The sequence below is a fragment of the Orcinus orca genome, chromosome 6, assembly GCF_937001465.1.
Source record: "Orcinus orca chromosome 6, mOrcOrc1.1, whole genome shotgun sequence".
Classification (NCBI taxonomy): domain Eukaryota; kingdom Metazoa; phylum Chordata; class Mammalia; order Artiodactyla; family Delphinidae; genus Orcinus; species Orcinus orca.
The window spans coordinates 78,041,461-78,068,262 of record NC_064564.1 but is presented as its reverse complement, the minus strand read 5'-3'; the positions used below and the strand labels follow the sequence as shown (position 1 = coordinate 78,068,262).

The following is a 26,802-nucleotide window of genomic DNA, read 5'->3' as shown; positions in this document are numbered from 1 at the left end:
AATGAAATATGTAAAAGATAATAGAAAATTATAAATATTGAATATAACAAGAATAAAAGAGGACTTTAAGTTAAAATACTATCTTTAATTATGAAAAGGAGTGGCTGTTTCATTATTCTCTTTCCGTTTTCTTCCAACGAATTCTTTCAAATTACTGTCTTCAGGGCGAGAGAGAGTCATGGACATATACACACTAACAATCGTAGTAAGGTAGATAGCTAGTGGGAAGCAGCCGCATGGCACAGGGATATTGGCTCGGTGCTTTGTGACAGCCTGGAGGGGTGGGATAGGGAGGGTGGGTGGGAGGGAGACGCAAGAGGGAAGACATATGGGAACATATGTATATGTATAACTGATTCACTTTGTTATAAAGCAGAAAGTAACCCACCATTGTAAAGCAATTATACCCCAATAAAGATGTTAAAAAAAAAAAATTACTGTCTTCAAAGAAGTACAGTTACTTATTTTAATAAAGGTCTCATAATTTTTGAACCCAATATATATTTACACCTTGAAACATATGCAAACTGTACATCTTATCAGAAAACACATTTAAGTTTTCCTTTTACCTCTGAAAAATAAAGATTTTTAACTTATTAATCCACTTAACCTCATCATCTAGAAGGCTAATCAAGGTAAGTGCTATTATAGCACTTCAATAATACAGATATTAAATGTTTTAGCCAATAACTAACCTTCTTCTTTAGCAGGCCATGTTTGAACACTGGTTTCTACAGCAGTGCCTGTAGTGTAGGCCTCAAGAAACACATTTGCAACTGTCAGCAGAAATTCCACACTTGCACAAATATACATTTCTTGAAGGACTAAATCAGCCACCCAACCGTCTCTGACTCTCCTATACCTTATATCCATCATGTCCTTTTTGTCAAACCCAGCTGTTAGCCCTATCATTCTGAAAAACACAATAATAACAATTCCTATGAGTATCTTACAAATAATCAAACACACCAATAAAACTCAAAGACCTCTTATCCCTTTCACTGACAGCAAACCAGCATTCTGAAGTCATTTCTCTTAGTAAGATCACAAAGGACTCCAAATAATAAACTTACAGACTTTGGGAGCTCAACTGTTTCATAAATTAGGAAGTATATCCTTAAGAAATTATCAGAATTTTGAATCTCAGCATATTTTTTCTCAATTTTTCATATATTTCCCATTACAATTTGCACAGATTAATACTTTAGATAATACAGATTAATTTAAAAACTGATTTAATTACACTGATTATTTCTATATAACCCATCAATCAACCATTCAGCAAGAACAGCACATAACCAGGGCATTTCAAATGTTGGCTTAAAACTATGGACTCAACTGCACTGAAGCTCTGAAGATTTTAGTAAATATCCAGAAAATGAACATGCAACTTTGGGAGTAAGTTCTGTAAAATATACCAACCATTTCTCAAGTAAAAACTTAGAACACTATTACCTAGGAGTTGCTTTCTTGACATGAGGCCTTTTGTCATCTAAAATACAGTTTTTTAATGAGAAGGAAGAAAATGTTGAGTCATCTGTATACATTTTTAAAGTACTTATAATATTCTCCAACTTAAATTCAGCAAGTTTCAGAGAAGGATCACGAATATCTGTAAATGAAGTCTGTGGAAGAGGAAATCAATACAAATTTTACACAAAAACACAAATTTAAAACATATTTTAAGACATGAAATACCACATTCTCTATCTCCAAAGAGCTCATAATGAAAGGCATGAAAAATAATAACTTTAAAATTTTATTTTTCATATCACTGGCAATAGGAAAGACAACTCATTTTAAAAGGCAAATAGTTAAAATTATTTTATTATTAAAGTAAAAAGATCAACAATTTTTCTCAGAGGAACAGATATTCCAAAATATAGGAAACAAGAGAAAATATATTTTTTCTTCTTCACCTTACCTGTTTAGGACCTGGACTATACAGTACCATGGTGAGATAATCAGTTCTGAAACTCATATTTAGTGTTGTCTTAACTTGGGAAGCATGTGAATGTACTTCTACCACAGCAGCTGTCACTACAGTTGTTCCTTGGAAAAATTACAGTTATTGGAGAAAAGAAGAAAGTCAGGAATGGTAGAACTCATTAAAACAGACCTGAACTAGATTTAAGATAATTGTTAAATAAATGGGTATAGTATAATGTTTTTCCAAAAAATTTAAAAGATTTAAAAATTCTGATGTTGAACTCACTAACTACTGGCTTAGGATTCTTTACATAATAACCTGAGAGTATTAATTAAACTCTTGGTTTACTTTTAATAAACTCTTGGTTTAATTTTCGTAAAACAAGAATAAAAGAACTAACCACTGGGTTTGTTTTGGAGATTAAGCAAAACAGCATGTGTAAAATGCATACTAGAGTACCTGGTATATGTGTTTGGTATTTAAATTTTACTTCAAAATCTAAAACCAAACAAGATACTTTAGATGACATTTAAAAAATTGTTCCACTAAACAAAAGGATCCAAAATTCAATCTTTTCTACGTTTTATATTTTGGGACAAGGTATTATATATACATGGTACATATTAAATGGACATATAATAAAAACATAGCAATTCCTAATTCTCATTCTACCTGACTCCAGAGACAAGGACCACCATTCCAGGTAACTTATTTTTTAATTTCGGTAAAATTTACATCCGTGAAATGTAAAGATCTTATCTGAAACATTTAATGAGATTTGATAAATATATATATACATCCATGTCACCAACACTCCAATTAAGATACTGAACATTCACATCACTCCAAAAAGTTCCCTTACAACCCTTTCCCAGTCTATCCCAACCTCCCTACCATTCTAATTTCAATCACCTTAGATTAGTTTTGTGGGTTCTTAAATTCTGTATAAATGCAGTAAGATATATCATACTCTTTCATGTTTAGTTTCTTTCAGTTAATATTTCTGAGATTCACCCATGTTACTGTATGTGTCAGTAGCTCCTTCTTTATGTACTCCGAAAATACACTGCATGAAAATAAAGTTTATCCATCCTAGTGCTGATGAACATATGGGTTATTTCCAGATTTAAGCTATTATGAATAAATCTGTTGTAAATATTCCTAAATAAGTCATTTTGTGTATATATGCACTTATTTGGGGGTGCAGTGGGAGTAAATACTTAGGCTTATAATTGTTTGTTATAGGGTAGGTATACATTAACTGCCTAACTTTGTCAAAAGTAGTTATACTATTTCACTTTCCTAAGAGCCACATGTGAGAGTTTCAGCAGTTTCACATTCTCGTCAACATTTGGTGTTGTCAGTCTTTTAAACTTTAGTCTGGTAAACAGAAGTCCTCCTGATAAATAACTATGTTAGCACCTTATCATGTGCTTACTGTCCATTTAACCTATTATCCTTTCTAAAGTATCCAAATCTTTTGGGCATTTGTTTTTTAAAAAGTTACTAATTTCAAGGAGTTCTGTATTCTAGATATAAGAACAAGGTCAGATAAAGGCATCTTGAATATTTCGTCTAGTCTGAAGCCCAATCTTTCACAATCTTGATACTATCATTTTTCCCTTTTTTTAAAATTAATTAATATTTTTTTAGCCGCGTTGGGTCTTCCTTGCTGCAGTGGGCTTTCTCTAGCTGTGGTGAGTGGGAGCTCCTCTTTGCTGCGGTGCACGGGCTTCTCATTGTGGTGGCTTCTCTTGTTGCGGATCGCAGGCTCTAGGGGCATGGCCTTCACTAGTTGAGGCGCGTGGGCTCAGTAGTTGTGGCTCGCGGGCTCTAGAGTGCAGGCTCAGTAGTTGTGGTGCATGGGCTTGGTTGCTCCGCAGCATGTGGGATCTTCCCGGACCAGGGCTTGAACCCATGTCACTGGCATTGGCAGGCGGATTCGTAACCACTGTGCCACCAGGGAAGTCCCTGACACTATCTTTTGATGAGCAGAAAGAAGTTTAACATTTTGACGAGGTCTACTTTACAAAGTGTTTCTTTTATGGTTATTGCTTTTCTATCTATCCAAGAAATCTTTGGCTATCCCATGAAGATATTCTTTCACGTTCCTTCTTCTAGAAGTTTAAAAGTTTTAGCTTTCAAATATATGCCTTTCATCCATCTCAAATTGATTTGTGTATGGTGTGAAGGGACAAGTTCAATTTTTCCTACATTTACCTAGTTATGACAGCACCATTTGTTTAAAAGTTTATCTTTTCCCTATTGACCAGTCTTTGTTGAGTATCAGTTTACTTGTATGTCTTCTGGACATTCTGTTCTGTTTTACAAATCTATTTGTCTATGTTATGCCAATAACATATTAACTTAATTATTGAAGATTTATTGTAAATTGTGAAATTAGTGTAAATCTTTGCTCTTCTTTCATACACACACACACACACACACACACACACACAGCTATTCTTGATCCTTAGCTATATAAGCTTTTAAAGTAATTTTTAAATTTCTATTAAAGTTTGACTGGGATTATGTTGAATATATAAATCAATATGGTGAGAACTGACATTTAAACAATATGGATATTTTAACAATACTGAGATTTTTCAATGCACAAACATGGCATACATTTTCATATATATAGGTCATTTAGTTTTTCTCATGAGTATCTGGTATCTTTCAGTGTAGCAGTCTTGCATAATTTTGTTAAATTTCTTCCTAAGTATGTTTTCTGATGCTACTGCAAATAGTTTTTAAAGTCCTATTTCTCAATTGTTACATATTAACCCTGTATCTTGTTAAAAATGCTAAATTGATTTAATTCTAGGAATTTGTTGAAGACTTCTTAGGGTTTTCTGTGTAATCAATCATGTTGAGAAAAAAGGCATTTTTAATTCTTTCTACTCTGTAGACCTTTTCTTGGGGACTTCCCTGGTGGTCCAGTGGTTAAGACTCTGCGCTTCCACGGCAAGGGGCGTGGGTTTGATCCCTGGTAGGGGAACTAAGATCCCACATGCCACGTGGTGTGGCTGAGAAGGTATTTAAAAAAAAAAAAAAAAATCCTTCCTTTGGCTGTATTGCTCTGTCAATGACTACCAGCTGAACAGGAATGGTGAATGTGGACATTCTTGCCTTGTTCCTATTTTAGGTGGAAAACTTTCTACTTCATTATTAAGTATGCCTTTTTAGACATTTCTAGTTTTTACCACAAATAGGTGCTGAATTTTAAAAAATGTTTTTCCTGCATCTATTGAGGTGATATAACTTTTTCTCCTTTCTCTATTAATTTGGTGAGTTAGCTTAATTGATTTTTGAGTGTTAAACCAACTTTTCATTTTGGGATAATTCTCAGTTGGCCAAGATGAAATATCCTATATCCTTATTGCTGGATTCAGTATACTAATATGTTGTTAAGAATTTTTATGCCTGTGTTCATGAGGGATACTGGTGTGCAATAGTCTTTTCTTGAAGTGGCTTTTTCTGTTTTGTTTTTGATTTTAGTTTTTGGTACCAGGGTAATGTTTGCTTTATAAAATGTCTAAGGAAGTGTTCCCCTCTCCTCTATTTTCCAAAGAGTTTAACACTGGTATTATTTCTTATTTAAATATTTAATAGAATTCACCATTGAAATTCAATTCTTTTAATAGATACAGAGCTACTCAGATTTTCTATTTCATCCTATGTCAGTTTTGGTAATTCTTTTTTTCCAAAAAATTTTTACACTTCATATAAGCTCTAGAATTTATTATCACAAAATTATTCATAATATTCCCTTATTGTCCTGGTAGTGAACTACTACAATCTAATTAATTCTGATATTGATAATTTGTTTTCTATCAGTCTTGCTAAGGATTTATCAATTTCATTAGTCTTTCCAATGAAAACAATTTTGGACTTTGGTAATTTTCTCTCCTGCTTATCTGTTTCTCTTTCACTGATTTCTATTGTTGTCTATATTACTCTCTTCCTTTTATTTATTTTGGGTTTGATCTGCTCTTCTAGTTTCTTGAGGTAGAAGATTTTATCTTTGATTTTTAACTCCAGTACAGTCCTTTATAGCTACAAATTTTTCAGCACTGCTTTAGTTGCATCCCACAAATTTTGACATTTTATGTTCATTATTTTTCAGTTTAAATAATTTTGATCTCCCTTGTTTTTCTTTTTTAACCCATCAGTTATTCAGAAATTGTTTAATGTCCAAGTATTTCAAGCTTTTTTGACATCCAATTACTATTGATTTCTAACTTAATTCCATGTGGTCAGAAAACTTTAGCTCCTCCCTCCCCACAATAGTCAATCTTTGTGAATATTCCAGGAGTCCTTTAAAAAAAGTATATTCTGCAATTGTTGAGTGAAGTATTATATTAATGTCAATTAGGTCAAGTTTTTTTTAACAGTATTCAAATATTCTATATTCTTTCTGATTTTTTAGTCTATATTCTATCAACTAAGAGTGGTGTGCTAACTATCCAACTATGATTTTGTATATGTGTATATCCTCCTTTAGTTCTGTCACTTTTTGCTGCATATATTTTGAAGCTCTGTTATTGGCACATACACATTTAGATTTCTTTGTGAATTGATCCCTTTAACTTCATTAAAAAAAACAAAAAAACAAAATTGTATGTGTCTTTTTGAATTATGGTTTTCTCTGGGTATATGCCCAGTAGTGGGATTGCTGGGTCATATGGTAATTCTATTTTTAGTTTTTTGAGGAACCTCCATACTGTTCTCCATAGTGGCTGTATCAATTTACATTCCCACCAACAGTGCAGGTGGGTTCCCTTTTCTCCACACCCTCTCCAGCATTTATTGTTTGTAGATTATTTTGATGATGCCCATTCTAACTGGTGTGAGGTAATACCTCACTGCAGTTTTGATTTGCATTTCTCTAATAATTAGTGAAGTTGAGCATCTCTTCATGTACATGCACCCCAAGGTTCACTGTAGCACTACTTACAATAGCCAGGTCATGGAAGCAACCTAAATGTCCATCAACAAATGAATGGATAAAGAAGATGTGGTACATATATACAATGGAATACTACTCAGCCATAAAGAGGAACGGAACTGGGTCATTTATAGAGACGTGGATGGACCTATAGACTGTCATACAGAGTGAAGTAAGTCAGAAAGAGGAAAACAAATATCGTATATTAACACATATATCTGGAAACTAGGAAAATGGTACAGATTACCCGGTTTGCAAGGCAGAAATAGAGACCCAGATGTAGAGAACAAACGTATGGACACCAAGGGGGGAAGGGGAGGGTGGGATGAATTGGGAGACTGGGATTGACATATATACACTAATATGTATAAAATAGATAACTAATGAGAACCTGATAGACCTTCTTGACTCAGAGTTGCTACACACTTTCAATTTGTAAAAAATACAGTATCTGAAAAGCACTATAAAAAATGAAGCACAATGAAACGAGGTATACCTGTAATTTCTTTAGGAATGGGTATAAAGAAACTAAACTTTGAGTCACTGGAAATCTGAAAATTATTGTTTTCACATTTAGATGATGGTTTGGCCATATATAGAATCCTAACTTCAAAATAACTTTCCTTAGAAATTTGGCTATATTACTCCATTGTCTTTCATCCTCCATCCATCCCATCCCATCCAGTTTCATTCATGATAAATCTGATTCTAGTCACTTTTTCCCCAAGCCCTAAAAGGCAGCCTGGTTTTTCTTCAACTAAAAATATTACTTTTGTTGTTCTGACATTTCATGAACATGTGTTTGCATGGGGAGTCTTCAATCAGCTTGAAACTTGGTAGATTCTTTACATCCAAGATTTTGTTCCAATATTTACTTAGTTCTGGAGAGTTTTCTTCTATTATTTCTTTGAAAGATTCTTCTCTTCCATTCCCTCAGTTCTTTCTCCTAAAATACTTATTATTCTGGAAATTGGACCTTTTGAACTAAAGCTCTACCACTCTTAAGTTCTATATCACTTTCCATCGCTGTGCTTATTTTTTCTCTGTGTCATAGGAGATTACATTAACCATACAGTCCAACTCAGTACTTACATGCTAACCCCATGCTTTGTGCATTTGTTTCAAAATTTTGGCAATCATATTTTTGGTTTCCAAGAACTCTTTCTTATCTTGGAAAGGCAGAAGGTAGTGAAGGTAGGATCCGGTTCTTATATTCTCAAAATCCTCTGATTATGAATTAGAGTTTGTTTTCTGTTTGTTCACGTTCTCTTTTGTTTCCTTAATTATTTCTGTTTCATTCAGGAAACACTATCTCTTTATCTTGGTTGCTTTCAGGCTTAGGTTCTTGTGATTTTCTTTATATCTGACCATTAATATTTAACAATAACGGACCAGGCTGGTTATTCTAGCTAGTGAGAATGAGGATTCCGGTAATGTTACAAATGTAGGTTGTTTCTTTGCTGGGATTCTCCCTGACTGGAAAAGCTGTGCAATGTATTAGTGCTTTGCAAGAGTGAGTCTTGTGAACTAGCAGATTTCACTTTGAGGTTGGCAGATTTGGGGTTCCTCAAAATGCCAGAATGAAGAGAACTTTATTCTAGTGAAGCAAAATCATCTCAGCAGTTCTAATTAACCCAATTCTCTATATGTGCTGGTGCTGAACTTAGCACCTAGTTAGGATTCTACATAATAAATTAAATCCAACATTGGATGCAGACTTCTTCTGAGTTACAATTTCCTCTGCTCTATTCCATCCACCTTCTAATTATTTGTTGAAATCCATCATTTACTAATGATCATCCTCTCTTGACATCTCTAATATTTTGATACTCCTAATATTAATATAAAATATTCCATCTGGAACATATGCTGCACTAGGAATAAGGGAGAAGGAGGGGATGAAGAGAAAAATTGAAAATAAGGACTTACAGGGAAGTTGGGATAACAAGAATAAATACATACTAAGGAATTTTGTCACAAGACTTGAAATTTTGATTCAAAGAAAAAAAATCAACAGAATGACTAATAACAGACAAATCAGAAATACCTGAATGAGATTAGCTAAAGAGAAAAGGTTTATAAATCTTATTTACCCAAACCTAGAACTAGGAAGAATGAAAGGAAGGATAGAAGGAAAGAAGGAAAGAGGAGGGGGACTAATTTAAGGTTAAGCACATACCTCCTGAATGGTGTGAAGCATTAGTAGCACCACTAGTAACACTAGACTGATCTTTTATTACTCCACATGAGGCACTATCACTTTCTTCATACCATATGTTGCCGTATAATGTTTTAAAAATAGTTGTTATATCTTCTTGACTAAGAATGAACTGTTAAAAAAATAAGATTTGCTTATTTTAACATTACTATTTCATGCAGTCAAAAATTTTCATACAAGAAAAACAATTTTCATTTCAATCCTCTAAAAAGCCAACTTTTAACATATTAGATAATTCTACTAACTGAATATTCCATTTTTGAAATGACCATGTGATCTTCAGTACCTTGTGAAATACAGAACTAAATTAAATGTCAGCATCAATGAAGCTATGAATGATGAACGTTTCTTGTTATGAATGTAGCAATTAACCTACTAATTTTAAACCGTTAAAATGAACTTTCATTTTCAAGTATTCATGTAGTGCCTTTGTTTTTTTTTGGTTAGTAAGCATCTCAATTTACAAATATAGAATAATCAAAAATAATAAATTTATACAATTGAAAATATTTTACAATATATTTTACATGAATTATTTTAGTTGACCCTCACAAAAGTCGTAGGTTAAAGAGTATAATCCTGATTTTATATGAAGGTGAGGCTTGAATGATTAAGTATCATGCTTAAGTCCACTTGAAGAATGCAACACACTAACTCAAAACTCCATGTGTTACAAATTTAGCCTAAAACCACTAGCATAAGACCTGTCTTGAAAGCTGTGACTGTTAATTTTATGTCAACCTGACTAGGTCGTAGTATGTAGAGATTTAGTCTAGATGTTATTATTCTAGATGTTATGTGTATATATATATATGTATATATTATATAATATATATATAAAGAAACACACACACATATATATATACATATATGTATATATGTATATGTATATATATATATGGTCCTGCAGACCACCTACAAATGCCCAGCTGTCTTCTGGGGCAGATCCACTAGAATGAAATTGAGTCTTCCCCTATCAAGAGACACCCGAGGAGTTAGCAGCTGTTGCAGCCCACCTTAGGGGACCACATATTTGACTCCCCCTGGATCTCAACTTCAGAGTCAGGGAGAGGTTAAAACTGAGTCTTCAAGAAGTCAGTCTAACGCATCCAGACCAAGAGTATTCACACACACACACACACACACACACACACACACACACACACACACATCCTATTGGTTCTATTTCTCTGAAGAACTCTAACACAACAGCAATTCAGTTAAAAAAAAAAAAGACCTGTGAGTTTTAAATTGGTATGTCTAATAACCTCAAAGGGATAACTTTAATTCCACAAAATTTAACAGTTTCATTTGCATCGGGCTTCCTTTGACTACATTTCAAAAGTGATAAACTAATCTAGTGTTTTAAGATTAATTCCACATGTACCTTATTCCTGCTACTTATGTTTTGTTTTTAAATTTTCATTTATTCATGACACTTATTTTGTGATTATTATGTAGCAGGTATTGCAAAAATAGTATATTCATATAAATTAATAAAATGAAATTAAATATTACAACTTCTAAACCATAGTCTTTCAATTAGTGCATGTTTACTGAATACCCCCCAAATAACTGATATTGATCATTACTCTTCACTCTTGCCAACAACTCAGTACAGGAAGCTGGAAGAACTGTAAGGATTCAAGGAATACTGGTCTGTGGCTCCTGCATTTCAGGACTGGCTGTGTATGCTACCACCGAACATCTGACAAGTCAAAAATCACAAACTGCAGCACTTAGCCTGGATGCATTAGAGTAACCGATTCTAGCCTCTTTGTGATGCAGAGGATGATGTCCAAGAGGGTTCCAATGTGTGAACCTGGGGGTGAGCCACAACAGCTGCTAACTATTCAGACAGATCACTGCAGGGGAAGACCCAATTTGATCTGTCCTGGAAGGCAGCTGGGCATTTGCAGAAGGTCTGCAACATCATCTGAACATTCTGCATGGATTTTCTCTGGAGAAGAGTGAAGGAAAATGGTGTCCCAGCCGCCCCACACAAATCTGCCTAATGACTGGGCCCAGTGGGGAGAAGATTTGCCCAGTATGCTAGGTAGAACTTGCTACTTATGTTTTATAAGTTTCTAACTGTTGTCTTACCAATACAAAGAGACTTCAATTATTTATCTTAAGAAGATATGGACCATTTATAATTTAAGGAGTCCATATGATCTTATACACAGAATTTAAAGATCTTGAGTTGAGATCATCATGTTTCATTTGTTTTACATCTTTATTGGAATATAATTGCTTTACAATGGTATGTTAGAGATCATCATGTTTTAAGTTTTAAATACATTTTTAAGTTACAAATCTGAAATTTTTTAAATGATGATTTTCTCTTTTTGAATATAATTTTTATGGGGAGAAACAGAAAGGGAAACGGGGGGTGAAGGGAGGGAATAGAATCTGTTAAGTAGGTTTCTTAAAGAAATCTTCCAGAAAGAGTGTGTGTTGCTGTCACTTTAGCAAAACATGTGATAGAGTTTTGACTTCCATCCAGTCGAGAGGTAAAAATACGAACTTGTGGATAGTTACACTGGAGATCTGTGACACGATATCAACCAATAGGGAATTAAAGTTACGTCTAAATTACTAACCATTTGCCATTTTCATCTTCAACCACTCTATTCTTCTAGGACCTTTGCTACGTTACTTCATATATTCCCATAGCTTCAAATACCATCTATAATCTGATGATTTCCAAATCATTATTTCCAGCCTTAGACCTCTACACTAACATCTTTATTAAAATATCTAACTGACTACTTACAGCACCATGTCTAATATTTGTTTCCTTCATGATATTTACCATAATTTAGAACTATTTTAATTGTGTGCCTGTGTACTTTTTTACGGTCTATCTCACCTCTGGACCACCACCACCACCAACCCCTGCGTTACACTGGTAAATTCCATGAAACCAGAGATAATGTCACAACTTCTTTGCCACAGGATCTCCAATATCTGGCACAGGGTCTAACACTCAGTAGGCACTCAAATATTTGTTGAATAAATGAATGACAAACATTCAATGCATTCTAGGTTGTATGCTATTATTTCATTTGTGACCAAGGTAATTAATATATAACTTATACACACAAAATGACTTATGTCCCCAAGCAATATTTTTTAACAAACAAAACAGGAATCAATAAGCATTCAAAAGTTACCTCCATGGGCTTTAGTTGAGCATTTACATTAAAACAAGGAACTTCCTGGTACCACTCCCAGGATAAATTTCGCTCAACAATCACCTCAAGATTTAGTGGCAATAGTAGATCCAGTACTTCCTGGTATGCATCATTAATAAATTGAGACCTATAAGTAAAAATAAAATTGTTTTGAATAGTTTCATACAAAATCAGATAGTTAAAAAATTAATCATTTTATATACAAATAATAGAAATCAATAATTTTGTGTGTGTGAAGAGAAAAATAAAATCGAACAGGCTTGCCATGTAAAATGAGAGATGAAAGTCACACACTTTCAAAGTCACCCACTAGAAACCTACAAGAAACCTGGGTGACTTTCTCTGAGGTGAAGTGTTCCATGTTGAAGAAAAATGAATTTTTTCAATAGAATTTTGCAATATGTTAAAAAGCGCCAAAAATATACAAGTTGAACCGGTTTGCAGTGCAGAAATTGAGACACAGAGGTAGAGAACAAACGTATGGACACCAAGGGGGGAAAGTGGCGGGGAGGGGTGGTGGGATGGTGTGAAGAATTGGGAGACTGGGATTGACATATATACACTAATATGTATAAAATGGATAACTAATAAGAACCTGCTGTATAAAAAAATAAAATAAAATTCAAAAATAAAAAAATATATACAAGTTGGACAATAAACTCTTAAAATGAGAATTATCTCTACATCATCTATAAACATACATTACACGAGACATTATGAAAACATTTAGGGGCTTCCCTGGTGGCGCAGTGGTTAAGAATCCGCCTGCCAATGCAGGAGACATGGGTTCGAGCCCTGATCCGGGAAGATCCCACATGCCACGGAGCAACTAAGCCTGTGCTCTATAACTACTGAGCCTGCACACTAGACCCTGCGAGCCACAACTACTGAGCCTGCGTGCCACAACTACTGAAGCCCGTGTGCCTAGAGCCCATGCTCTGCAACAAGAGAAGCCACCGCAACGAGAAGCCCGCACACCGCAACGAACAGCAGCCCCTGCAACTAAAGAAAAGCATGTGTACAGCAACGAAGACCCAATGCAGTCAAAACTATATAAATTAATTTAAAAAAAAATGAAAATATTTTAAATTCACTGATTTACACATGTTAGCCGATTACCACATATCCCCTTACTTCATAAGAAACCAGTTTGCACCATATGAAATTCCTATTTCTATGGATCAAACATACTTGAATATGGACAATTTCATATTAAGTTGAACCATATTGGCCTTTCCAAGTACTTATAAGGGTAGGACTGATGCTCAGGAATGATGAAAAGAGTAGTAGGTTACCAAACCCCTTTCAAGTGACATGTGACCAAAGAAGCCTCCCATTATACCTTCAAATGACAATCTCAAGGTGGTACTCCTCAATAATACATTTATATTTTAATTGGCAGCAAATCCCAAATTCTTCAACTAGGGAATGAAGCTATGACTGTAGAATTTACATATCACTTATTCAATTGGAGAGAAATATGGGAGTCACCAGGGATCTCCTAGAATTCCTAGCATCATATCATTGAATGTATTAACTATAGGGTAACATTATACTTAGCATGTATGCATCCTTGCAATCTCCCTTAATGGTACTAAGTTAAGGAATCTAAAAGCTCTAAGCGGATACTACATGTACAATTTTAACAAGTGAATATGAAAATATATAGCTATGCCATAAGTCATTAAGTCAACCTTATATTGTTAAAAAGTTATGCTGTTTCCAATTCATCACTGTAATAAATAATACTTGGTTCATTATCTTTGTACATGTCTTTGAGTAAATTTCTTCCTCTGGACTAATTTCAAGAAATATTAACTGCTGTGTCAAAAGATTACTTCCTCTGGAAAAACCTTTCCTTACCAGTACTAGTCTTCCAGGGAATTAAAATTTTTTCCATTAGGAGAATTTTGTAAAGACTGAAAGAAATGGAAATCCAAAGGTGCAATGTCTGGTGAATACGGCGGATGAATCAGAACTTCCCAGGCAAGCTGTTAACAGTTTTTGCCTGGTCATCAAAGACACATGCGGTCTTGTGTTATTCTGATGGAAGATTATGCATTTTCTGTTGACTAATTCTGGACGCTTTCCTTCGGGTGCTGCTTTCAGTTGGTCTAATTGGGAGCAGTGCTTGTTGGAATTAATTGCTTGGTTTTCGGGAAGGAGCTCATAATAAGAGGACTCCCTTCCAATCCCACCACGTACACGACATCACCTTCTCTGGGTGAAGACGGGCCCTTTGGTGTGGTTGGTGGTGGTTCATTTCTCTTGCCCCATGATCTCTTCCGTTCCACACCGTTGTACAGTATCCACTTTTCATCGCCTGTCACAATTTGTTTTTAAAACAGAACGTTTTCATTACGTTTCAGTAGAGAATCACATGTGGAAATATGGTCAAGAAGGGTTTTTTTTGCTTAACTTATGTGGAACCCAAACATCAAAGTGATTCACATAACCAAGCTGGTGCAAATGATTTTCAACGCTTGATATGGATTTTTTGAGTATGCTGGCTGTCTCTTGCATGGTATAACGTTGACTGTTCTCAATTACTGTTTCCATTTGATCGCTATGAACTTCAGCTGGTCTACCCGACCATGGAGCAACCTCCAGTGAAAAATCTCCAGCACAAAACTTCACAAACCACTTTTGATCCGTTCGATCAGTCACAGCACCTTCTCCATACACTGCACAAATCTTTTTTTGTGTTTCAGCTGCATTTTTACCTTTCTTGAAATAATAAAGCATAATATGCCAAAAATGTTGCTTTCTTTCTTCCATCTTCAATATTAAAATGGCTACACAAAAATTCAACAACTTTGATAAGTCTTTTTTTAAATGCACACTGATATGAGACTTGTCACATATAATCTAACGAAACTGTTGCGAATGAAGTTAAAGACAACTAAGTGCTACTAGAGCCATCTTACGGAAAAAACTGGACGAACCTTTTGGCCCATCCAGTACATTTAATAGGTCATTGTCTTGTCTGTAGTTTCAATTAGAATGAAAGATTCATAAAGGTAAGGACTATATTTATGTTATTCTTTGATGTACTGCCAGTACTTGGCTCAGATGATTACAATATGACATGTACTCCTCAATTATTTGCCAAACTAAATACAAGAAATTGGATCAATATATAAATAACAACATATGAGAGTATCCATCTCCCTGCACCCAGAGTGAGAATTACTGATTATTAAGATTTTCCAAATTTAATATGCAAACATTTCACTGTATTAATTTTCATTTCCTTGAATATTAATGAGGTTGAACATTTCTATTAGCTATACACCAGCTATCACCGTTCCTATAAAGAATCATCTAGTCATGTTCTTTACCAATTTTTCAAATTATCTTTTACTTACTGTCTTAAAATATTTAAGGATTTTTATCCTTTATTACAGATGTTGCTAATTACCCCATATGCTATGTTTCCCAGAATTTTGTTTTGGTAATTAATATTCAGAAACTTATACTTTTATACAGTCAAAGCCAATTGATATTTTTCCCTTATCACTTTTCTTCTTTCTTCAGTGCTTAAATTAGCAAGTTCTTCTCTACCATATGACTGGTACTTATGTGTTATTTGTCCATAGTTTTTGTTGTTTTTTTTTTTTGCGGTACGCGGGCCTCTCACTGTTGCGGCCTCTCCCGTTGCGGAGCACAGGCTCCGGACGTGCAGGCTCAGCGGCCATGGCTCACGGGTCCAGCCGCTCCAAGGCACGTGGGATCCTCCCGGACCGGGGCACGAACCCGCGTCCCCTGCAGCGGCAGGTGGACTCTCAACCACTGCGCCACCAGGGAAGTCCCTGTCCATAATTTTTTAAAGAGCATTACTGAGATAATTCATGTAATATACAATTCACTCACCTTTAGTTTTTTTATGCTTATAAATGGCATTATGCTCTGGGGCCATTTTAAACAGCAAAATCACCAAGGTAAAGCCCCTAAATGCAAAAAACATGGCACACAAAAAGGACACTGTTTACAGCATGAGAGTTCAAATAAGAAGGCAGGGCGTCACCTTGTTTAACACCTCAGCTGGGAACAAAGGCCTTGGGAGACCCAAATTTCTTGCAGCTCTGCGCATGTCCACAAATGACTGTAAAAGTGCCATGAATATTGATTTTGTGGTTACAAGTAAGTTTTAGCAAGCAGAAATATTCACAAATATGGAATCCATGAATAACAGGGATTGACTGTAATATATATGAATAATGATGATGCACACACACATACACACAACAGTCAGCTGCTGAGTTTTCTACTGTTTCACTAACTTAATTATTTTAATTTTGTAATATATTTTAGTAGTATTTAATGTAATTTAATATATTTTAGTAGTACCTCTAATGTTATGATTCTCCCATGCCCAATCTCAATTAAAACAAAAAAATCTTTTCTACATCTTGCCCCCAATTTATATTTCCAGAAAAACTTTACAATAATTTTGAAAGGCTTTAAAAAGAACAGCTGTTGTGATTTTTTTATTAACAGTGCATTAAATGTATAAATTAATTTATAAGAAACTGACACCTTTATAATATTAGATGTAGGAAAATATTCTCTGAAAAATTATTCAAGATTTCTTTCTGGCCCTTGGTTAAGTTTTACAACTTTCCTTATAGAAGTATTATAAACATCTTTTTAAAATTTTATATTGCAGTTAACATCTTCGCGATAAAATTATTTCAGGGAAAATTGTTTTACTCTATAAATGAGTAATTATGTTTCTAGGAATTCATCTGAAGGAAATGAATTATCCTAAAGAAATGAGTAGAAAATCATATAAGTATTGAGAAACAAAGATATCAATCATCATTATACTGCTATTTAAAACAACAATAAAAAACTTAAATTTTTAACAGGCAGATGGATTTTTTTAAAAACTATGTATTAAAATATTTAGAAAAAATTATGCACTCAAAATAATATAGAAAAATGTTTATAGCACATTTTTAAGAGAAAATTACAATCTGCAATATACAACAGAATTCTTATTTCACTTAAATATATGTGCAGATATAATAAAATAGAAAACAATTCCAAATTATTAACAGTAGTTATCTTTGGGTAGTCATATCACCAGCAATCTTTTACATTCATCCCCAATACCATTTTATGTATTTCTTCAATAAAAAAATTCTTTTTTGGACAGAAAAGAATATATATTGTTATTTAATGCTCTAGAAACATTTAGAGAACACTTTTTAAAAACAATCTATTTGTAATACAGACTCACACCTAATTCATATCTATATCATTTTTTTGTTTTTTTAATTTTTTAAAATAGAAGTATAGTTGAATTACAATGTTCTGTTAATTACTGCTTTACAGCAAAGTGATTCAGTTATACATATGCATACATTCTTTTTTTATACATATTCTTTTACATTATGGCTTATCACAGGATATTGAATATAGTTTTCTCTGCATTACAGTAGGACCTTGTTTATCCATTCTACTGATACATATAAAAGCTTACACCTGGGGCTTCCCTGGTGGCACAGTGGTTGAGAGTCCGCCTGCCAATGCAGGGGACACGGGTTCGTGCCCCGGTCTGGGAGGATCCCACATGCCGCGGAGTGGGTGGGCCCGTGAGCCATGGCCGCTGAGCCTGCGCATCCGAAGCCTGTGCTCCGCAATGCGAGAGGCCGCGGCAGTGAGAGGCCCACGCACCGCAAAAAAAAAAAAAAAAAAGTATACATCTGCTAACCCCAACCTCCCACTCCATCCCTCCCCACTCCCCTTGGCAACCACAAGTCTGCTCTGTATGTCTGTGATTCTGTTTCTGTTTCATAGATAGGTTCACTTGTATCATATTTTAGATTCCAGATGTAAGTGACATCATTTGGTATTTGTCTTTCTCTTTCTGACTTACTTCACTTAGTATGATAATCTCGAGTTGCATCCATGTTGCTGCAAATGGCATTCTTTCATTCTTTTTTATGGCTGAGTAGTATTCCATTGTATATATGTACCATAGCTTCTTTACCCATTCATCTGTCAATGGACACTTAGGTTGTTTCCATGTCTTGGCTATTGTGAATAGTGCTGCTATGAACATAGGGATGTATGTATCTTTTTGAATTATAGTTTTGTCCAGATATATGCCCAGGTGTGGGACTGCTGGATCATCCGGTAGTTCTGTTTTTCATTTTCTGAGGAACCTCCACACTGTTTTCCACAGTGGTTGCACCAACTTACATTCCCACTGACAGTGTAGGAGGGTTCCCTTTTCTCCACACTCTCTACAACATTTGTTATTTGTAGACTTTTTAATGATGGCCATTCTGATTGCTGTGAGGTGGTACCTCACTGTAGTTTTGATTTGCATTTCTCTAATAATTAGTGATGTTGGGGTTTCCCTGGTGGCGCAGCGGTTAAGAATCTGCCTGCCAATGCAGGGACACGGGTTCGAGCCCTGGTCCGGGAAGATCCCACATGCCGCGAAGCAACTAAGCCCGTGCACCACAACTACTAAGCCTGCACTCTAGAGCCCACGAGCCACAACTACCGAGCCCACGTGCCACAACTGCTGAAGCCCGCACACCTAGAGCCTGTGCTCCACAACAAGAGAAGCCACCGCAATGCAACGAAGCGTAGCCCCTTGCTCGCCACAACTAGAGAAAGCTCACATGCAGCAACAAAGACCCAACACAGCCAAAAGTAAATAAATAAAATAAATTTATTTTAAAAAAGAAGAAGAATTAGCGATGTTGAGCTGCTTTTCATGTGCCTGTTGGCCATCTGTATTTCTTCTTTGGAGAAATGTCTATTTAGGCCTTCTGCCCATTTTTGGATTGGGATTTTTTTTGTTGTTGAGTTGTATGAGCTATTTGTATATTTTGGAAAATAAGCCCTTGTCAGTCGCATCATTTGCAAATATCTTCTCCCATTCTGTAGGTTGTCTTTTCATTTTGATTATGGTTTCCTTTGCTGTGAAAAAGCTTGTAAGTTTGCTTAAGTTCCATTTGTTTTTGTTTTTATTTCTATTGCCTTGGCAGACGGACCTAAGAAAACATTGGTATGATTTATGTCAGAGGATGTTTTGCCTATGTTCTCTTCTAGGAGTTTCATGGTGTCATGTTTTATGCTTAAGTCTTTAAGCCATTTTGAGTTTATTTTTGTGTATGGTGAGGTGTATTCTAACTTCACTGATTTACATGCAGCTGTCCAGCTTTCCCAGCACTACTTGCCAAAGAGACTGTCTTTTTCCCATTGTATATTCTTGCCTCCTTTGTCACAGATTAATTGACTGTAGGTGTGTGGGTTTATTTCTGGGCTCTCTATTCTGTTCCATTGATCCATATGTCTGTTTTTGTGCCAGTACCATGCTGTTTTGATTACTGTAGCTTTGTAGTATTGTCTGAAGTCTGAGTGGGTTATGCCTCCTGTTGTGTTCTTTTTCTTCAGGAAGGCTTTGGCCATTCTGGGTCTTTTATGGTTCCATATGAATTTTAGAATTGTGTGTTCTAATTCTGTGAAAAATTTCATGGGCAATTTGATAAGGATCACATTAAATCTGTAGTTTCCTTTGGATAGTATGGTCATTTTAATAATCCAAGAGCATGGGGTATCTTTCCATTTCTTCAAATCATCTTCAATTACCTTTATTAATGTTTTATAGTTCTCAGCATATAAGTCTTTCATCTCCTTGGTCAGGTTTAGTCTTAAGTATTTATTTTTGGGGCTGCAATTGTAAAAGGGATTGTTTTTTTACATTCCCTTTCTGATATTTCATTGTTGTTGTAAAGAAATGCTATTGACTTCTATGTTAATCTTGTAACCTGCTACCTTGCTGAATTCGTTTATCAGTTCTAGTAGTTTCTGTGTGGAAGCCTTTAGGTGTTTCTATATATAGTGTCATATCATCTGCATATAATAACAATTTTACCTCTTCCCTTCCAATTTGGATACCTTTTATTTCTTTTTCTTGTCTGATTGCTGTGGCTAGGACTTCCAATACTATGTTGAATAGAAGATGTGTCTAGATCATTTCTTGAAGTCAAACAAGACGTGATTAAATATAGATGCATAAATGTTCTGTTTTTAGTAAATTCAGACTTTTACACAGTTTAAACTCCAAGTTAATGAGCCTCCTAAAGGCTTAAATTATTACTGTATGTCTATAGCCTATTATTAAAATAGAAGTCTTTCATTTCAATATTTCCCTGTAATTTCTGAAATCCCTGGACTTGGCTAAACAAATCATTCTACATTTTCCTATGTCTTCACTAAATGTATCATTCATTTCTTATCTTAACTGAAACCCGGCTTTCCATGAAGCTCTATTAAAGTCTGATTTCTCTCCAACACTCTATCTACCTCAGAGCTGAGGGATACAAACCATTTTTCTTAATTTGGAACAATGCTCATCCACTCTCTCTTCTACTCCTTTAAGAGTAACACCATCCAGGTTAACCACCTTCTATTCTTGCTGCAATCTATCAATAACTAGTCAGTGTTCATTTTTGAAGACTTTGAGACTACTGAATCTCCAGTTTATAAACCACTCTCTATATTCCATTAGTCTATCAGTATTTTCTTGTCTTCAATTTCTTCCCTCTCCATTATCTGTCAACATGACTTTCAATATTTAAAATCTTGTCTCACTATCTTCAGTCACATCTGCTTGTTAAAAACTGTCTTGCCTGAATCCAACAGACTGTTGGATTCCAAATACCAAATATCAAGTACTACATGAAAAAAAATCATATACTGTTTATTCATGGTTATCAACAACATGATCCTCAACGCTACTTCAATACATTCTCCTGGTTCCCTTTCCATCGTTTTGCTTGCTCCATCTTAACCTCTTCTGAGGGATTTTCATCTGCCATTCCTTAAATATGGACATTCCTCAGCATTCTGCCCCACATGTCCCACTCTACAAATTCTCTGTGTGACCTTACTCACTTTGATGGCTTCTATAACTAGTTAAATATTATTAAACACTCCCAAATCTAGAAATCCAAACATTTTCCAATATCCAGACACTATATCTAGGTGCTTTCCAGATCTGGTTCTAGATATCTTCATATAAAAGTCATGTAACCATTTTCAAGTTACTTTGCCCATTAGAGAACTTGTTAACATCTCCACTCTACTTTTTTTTCTGCATTGCTCTGTCATATCTCGCTGAACTGCATTATTACCAAATGCTGAATTTTACAAACCTGCAAGCTGGAGTCTATTTTAACTACTCTCTTTTAACCCTGACACCCCTTTAATAATCAGTTACCTTTAATTCTACTTCTCAAATTTGTCACACCTGGTTAGTCCTCTACTACCTCACTTCCTTATCCTAGACTGAGTCACATCTAATTCTTATGTGAATTACTCCAGCAGTTAGCAAACCATTCTTTCAACTTCCACTTTTGTCTCCTTTTGACCTATTTTCTACAACCCTTCCAAAATCTAAATATGATCCTGTTTTTATGCATCAGCTCATAAAATTCATTAAATAGTACCTATCTCAACAATCTAATGAGGGAGGTACTATTTATTCATCCCTTGTAAAGACTGCTCACTACAATACTTCACGTTCCTAGCACAGTGCCTGGGATATATTACACGCTTAATAAATACTCAAATATTCAATTGATGGAAATTTCTCCTTCCATCTAAGATGAAATATCATGAACTAGATTTACTCTCCTGCCTGAAACAATTCCTCCCTCCCCCCACAAAGACACACATGCAAGATATATTAAAAAACGTTTTTCAAGATACAGGACATTAGGCAATGGACACTGATTACTGAGGCAAGAAAAAACAAGATAAGCCCTAATGCTCCAACTTCAATTGTTTTGAGATAATTTAAAGGTCATGGAAAAGTGGGGGGATGGATAAGCCAAGAAATAACCAGTAAAGTCCATGAGTTATGAAGACAGACCTGAGAGTCCAGGGAAACCAAGGCAGCTAGAGTTCATATGGTAAAATTCCAGAGAGGACAGAGCTACAGAGAAGAACTCCAAATTGTAGTACTAAATGCATATACTAGAAAAGAAATGTTCAAATCAATCATCTGAGCCACCACCTAAAGAAACTTAGAAAAAGAGCAAAATTAAACCCAAAGTAAGCAGAAGGAATAATGAATATCAAAGCAGATATCAATGAAAGAGAAAACAGAAAAAGAAGAGAAAAAACCAAAAGCTGGTGCTTTAAAAGCAATAAAACTGAACTGTCAAGAATGGATAACCAGGGAATGGCCAAGATAGAGAAATAGGAAGACTCTAAGATCACCTCCTCTCAGGAGCACACCAAAATTACAAATATTTACAGAGTAACTATCAATGAGGATGACCTAAGACCAGCAGAGAAGAAGCTATTTAAAAACTAAAGATATGAAGAAGGAACCACAACAACACAGGTAGGAGGACTGTAGACACGGTATAGTAAAGAACCATACCCCCAGGCCACAGATGGGAGGATAATTATAATTGCAGAAGTTCTCCCCAAGGAACGAGGGGTACAACCCTCCTCATCAGGCTGCCCAGCCTAGAGTTCCCAGAATGACTGACTTTGAAGACCAGTGGGGCATACTTTTGAGAGAGTCAAAGGGCAGTAGGAAACAGACTCTACTCTTAGAGGGTGCACACAAAATCTCACATGTTCTGAGACCAAGGGAAGAAGCAGTAATTTAAAAGGAGCCTGGGTCAGACCCACTTGCTGATATTAGAGAGCCTCCCAGAGAAGCAGGAAGCTTCTGGTACTCACGCTGGGGACACAGACGCTGGCAGAAGCCACTTCTGGATGCTCATTCAACCACGAGGACAATGCTGCAGGCAAGCAACATTTTGGAATCCTCCCTCTAGCTCATTAACACTGGGACCCGTCCCAGCCCACCAGTCAATAGGCACCAGTCCTGGGACATCCCACACCAAGTAGCTAGCTGAGCATTGACACAGCTCCACCCACCAGCAGACCAACTCCCATAGGACCCCCTGAGCTCCTGGCCGCCCCAGGACCCAGCCCTGCCACCTGTAGGCTGACACCAGCTCTGGGACCACCAAGCTCTACAGCAAGAGACCACAGGACCCAGCTCTGACCATCAGCAGGCCGGCACGCTCCCCCTCTGAGGACATGACCTTACTCCTGCAGTGGGCAGACACCAGCCATGGGACCACTGGGCCCCAGCCCTGCCCACCAGTGGCCCAACACCAGCTCTGGGACACCTTGAGACTCTCAACCACCCCAATATCTGGCCCTGCCCACCTCAGGGATGACACTAACTCTGGGACACCCTGAATACCGCAGCCAGCTTTGTCAGGAACTGGCCCCGCCCAGGAATCCCATTCCTGAGTATTTATCCAAAGAAAATGAAAACACTAATTTGAAAAGATACACATACCCGTAAGTTCATTGCAGCATTATTTACAGTAGCCAAGATATGGAAACAATCTGAGTGTTCATCAGTGGCTGAATGGATAAATAAGATGTGGTGCGTGTGTATATGTATGTATGTGTGTGTATACACACACACACACAATAAAATATTACTCAGCCACAAAAAAAGAATGAAATCCTGCCATTTGTGACAATATGGATGGGCCTAGAGGATATTATGTTAAGTGAAATAAATCAGACAGAAAGATAAATACTGTATGATTTCACTTATATATGGAATTTAAATAACAAAACAAATAAGAAACGTTGACAAAAGAGAAACCAGTCATAGATACAGAGAACAAACAGGTGCTTGCCATAGGGGAGAGGGGTGGGGGGAGGAGAGAAATAAGTGTGAGAGATTAAGAGGTACAAACTTTCAGTTACAAAATAAATGAGTCGTGGCTATGAAATGTACAGTGTGGAGAATACAGTCAGTAACTATGTAATATCTTTCTATGGTAGAGACTTACCATGGTGATCATTTTGAAATGTACAGAAATACTGAATCACTATGTTATGATACAGGAACTAACATAGTTCTGTAGGTCAATTATGCTTCAAAACAAACCAACTCATAGAAAAAGCAATAAGATGTGTGGTCACCAGAGGCAAGGGGTAGGAGGAGGGCGAACTGGATGAAGGTAGTCAAAAGGTATAAACTACCAGTTATAAGATACATAAGTACTAGGGATATAATGTGCAACATGATAAATATAATTAATACTCTTGTATGTTACATATGGAAATTGTTAACTGAGTAAATCCTAAGAGTTCTCCTCATAAAAAAAATTTTTTTTCTATTCTTTTAATTCTGTATCTATAGAAGATGATGGATGTTTACTAAACTTATGCGGTAATCATTTCATGATGTAGGTAAGTCAAATCATTATGTTTACAGCTTAAACTTATACAGTGCTGTATGTCAATTATATCTCAATAAAACTGGAAGGGAAAAAAATAATGGATACCCAGTTATCCCATAGGAAAAAAAAAAGATCAATAAAACCGATTAACCTCTAGCCAGGCTGATTAAGGTATAAATTATAAATATCAAGAATGGGGGAGGTAACATCAATATAGATACTAATGAGTAAGAAGAGAGTATTTTGAACTTTATGTCATAAAACTCTACAATGTAGGTGAAATAGACACATTTCTTGAAAAAAATTAAAAATCACTCAAAAATAATTAATTTGAATAGTCCCAAGTTTACTAAAGAAATGGAAATTGTAGTTAAAAATCTCCCACAAGCAAATACCAGCCCCAGTGGCTTCACTGGTGAATTCTACAAAATATTTAAGGAAGAATTAACACAGTTGTACTCAAACTATCGTAAGTGTATACGTATCAAATTTATCAAACTGTATACTTTAAAAGTATGCAATTTATTATATGCTAATTATATCTCAATAAAGCTGTTTTAAAAATATTCAGTTGATGGAAAGAATGGCAGGAGGGAGACAGACCTGCCAGAAGCCAGAGAAGCAGCAAAAATAAAAAGGAAAAAAATAAATAGAATGAGATCAAAGAAAAAAATTACAGAAAGAAAGAAAAGAGCAAGTTTAAGTAGTGATGAATCCAAGTTGTAAGAGGAACAGGGCATTAAATCTAGAATAGATGATTAGAAACAGCACAGTAAAAGTTCTGGAAACTATCTGGATATTCACTTATTCTCCTAATTCCTAATCCTATGCAGAGTGAATATATAAGATTGTACTCTACTGTGTGTGTGTGTGTGTGTGTGTGTGTGTGTGTGTGTGTGTGTGTGTGTGTGTGTGTGTATGTGTTGTGTGTGTCTTTAATTAGCGTATCAGATCCACAGCACAAAGCTGATAGAGTACTTCGGGTACTGCTGTACTTGCTGAGTGAATAAATATATTAGAAATTCTACCATTTCTTCCATAACCTTAGAATTTATAAAGAACTGCAAGTAAGTACAAATATTCTTCCTCAGATAACAAATTTTACAGCATTCCTAATTACCTAATGAGGAATTTTCCAATACTTCCTAGGTTTTTAAAAACTAGAAGACTATAATTGATCTTACCAAAAAATACTTGGGGAAGAGGAAATCACAAAATTAAGTACAGTTATAATAAAATTAAGTTCCACTCTAAACAGAAAACTCAAGATACCAAAGCCTTAAATGTAAAAAGTTAGAAAAAGATTGCATTCTACATAAATATATTTGTGAAAAGCTTACCTGTATAGTCGCATTTCACTCAGCTTTATCGTTATCAAATCAATAATGGGTGGGGGGTTGATCTGACTCTCTGTTATCACATGGAATGTATTTTTCATTGTAATTAGTCCAAAATCAGCAACAAAAACATTTTCAGAAACTGGAGACTGTGGGATAACCACAACTGGGGCTTTGATGTCAACATCCAATGCCATTCTAGAACTCCTTTGTGCCAGTTCTTTTACACCAGTAGCAGCCATTTCTGCTGCCTGAACAGTTGCCTCTGCGAAGGCTTGTTTAGCTGCTTGAAAATTATCTATAAAAGCCTATAAAGAAAACAGAATTATATTCTTAAGGCTACCATTAATGAATAAAACTATTAAATGTATATTGATATTTCTGATTTTACCTCCATAAGAAAAATTTTCTCTTGGAACAACTAAGCATTATTTATTCAAAGTCTGACTTGTCTATATTAAACCGTAATTTTCTGCAATAAAGGTTGAGAAACACAAAGATACAAAAACACAGTAAAACAGTAAAAATCTAGTCCCTGGACCAAAGCAACATGTGGATGCTCCAATGTTTCACTGGCATCTATTTCCCTTTTTATCTCACTTTCCTTAATGGCTCAACAATCACACTGTATTTCCCTACACAACCACAATGGACAGAGAGCTTATTTACGTTTGTAAGATAAAACAGTAATAAAAATATGTCTGTCAAGAACTCTAAAGTTTTCTGATTCCTGAAATGTGGGAAAAATACTAAATGATATAAAATACACCCAGAATTATACTTAATTTTCATGCTTAATTAATTTCATGTTTTAATTATTTTCAATAATTTTTCAGTATAAAGCTATCACAAAAGGGCTCAGTGATATAATGCTTCTGAGTTATAAAAAGAAATTAGAAAAAATTAAAC

At 35.4% G+C, this 26,802-nt stretch overlaps 1 protein-coding gene across 5 annotated transcripts in view; it reads right to left on the bottom strand.

Moving 5' to 3' along the window:
- Window positions 1-26,802, bottom strand: part of VPS13A (vacuolar protein sorting 13 homolog A) — a 237,539-nt gene that overhangs the window by 91,469 nt on the left and 119,268 nt on the right. For all 5 annotated transcript variants that reach the window (XR_004480053.2, XR_004480054.2, XR_007477790.1 and 2 more), the window contains exons 33-38: window positions 25,897-26,201; window positions 12,276-12,423; window positions 9,061-9,211; window positions 1,925-2,052; window positions 1,456-1,625; window positions 696-913 (exon numbers count right to left, since the gene is read on the bottom strand). Coding sequence is in view for 1 of the 5 variants with exons in the window: in XM_004285838.3 (XP_004285886.1) it covers window positions 696-913; window positions 1,456-1,625; window positions 1,925-2,052; window positions 9,061-9,211; window positions 12,276-12,423; window positions 25,897-26,201 (1,120 nt within the window). In the remaining 4 variants the exon portion in view is untranslated. The remainder of the gene's footprint in view (window positions 1-695; window positions 914-1,455; window positions 1,626-1,924; window positions 2,053-9,060; window positions 9,212-12,275; window positions 12,424-25,896; window positions 26,202-26,802) is intronic.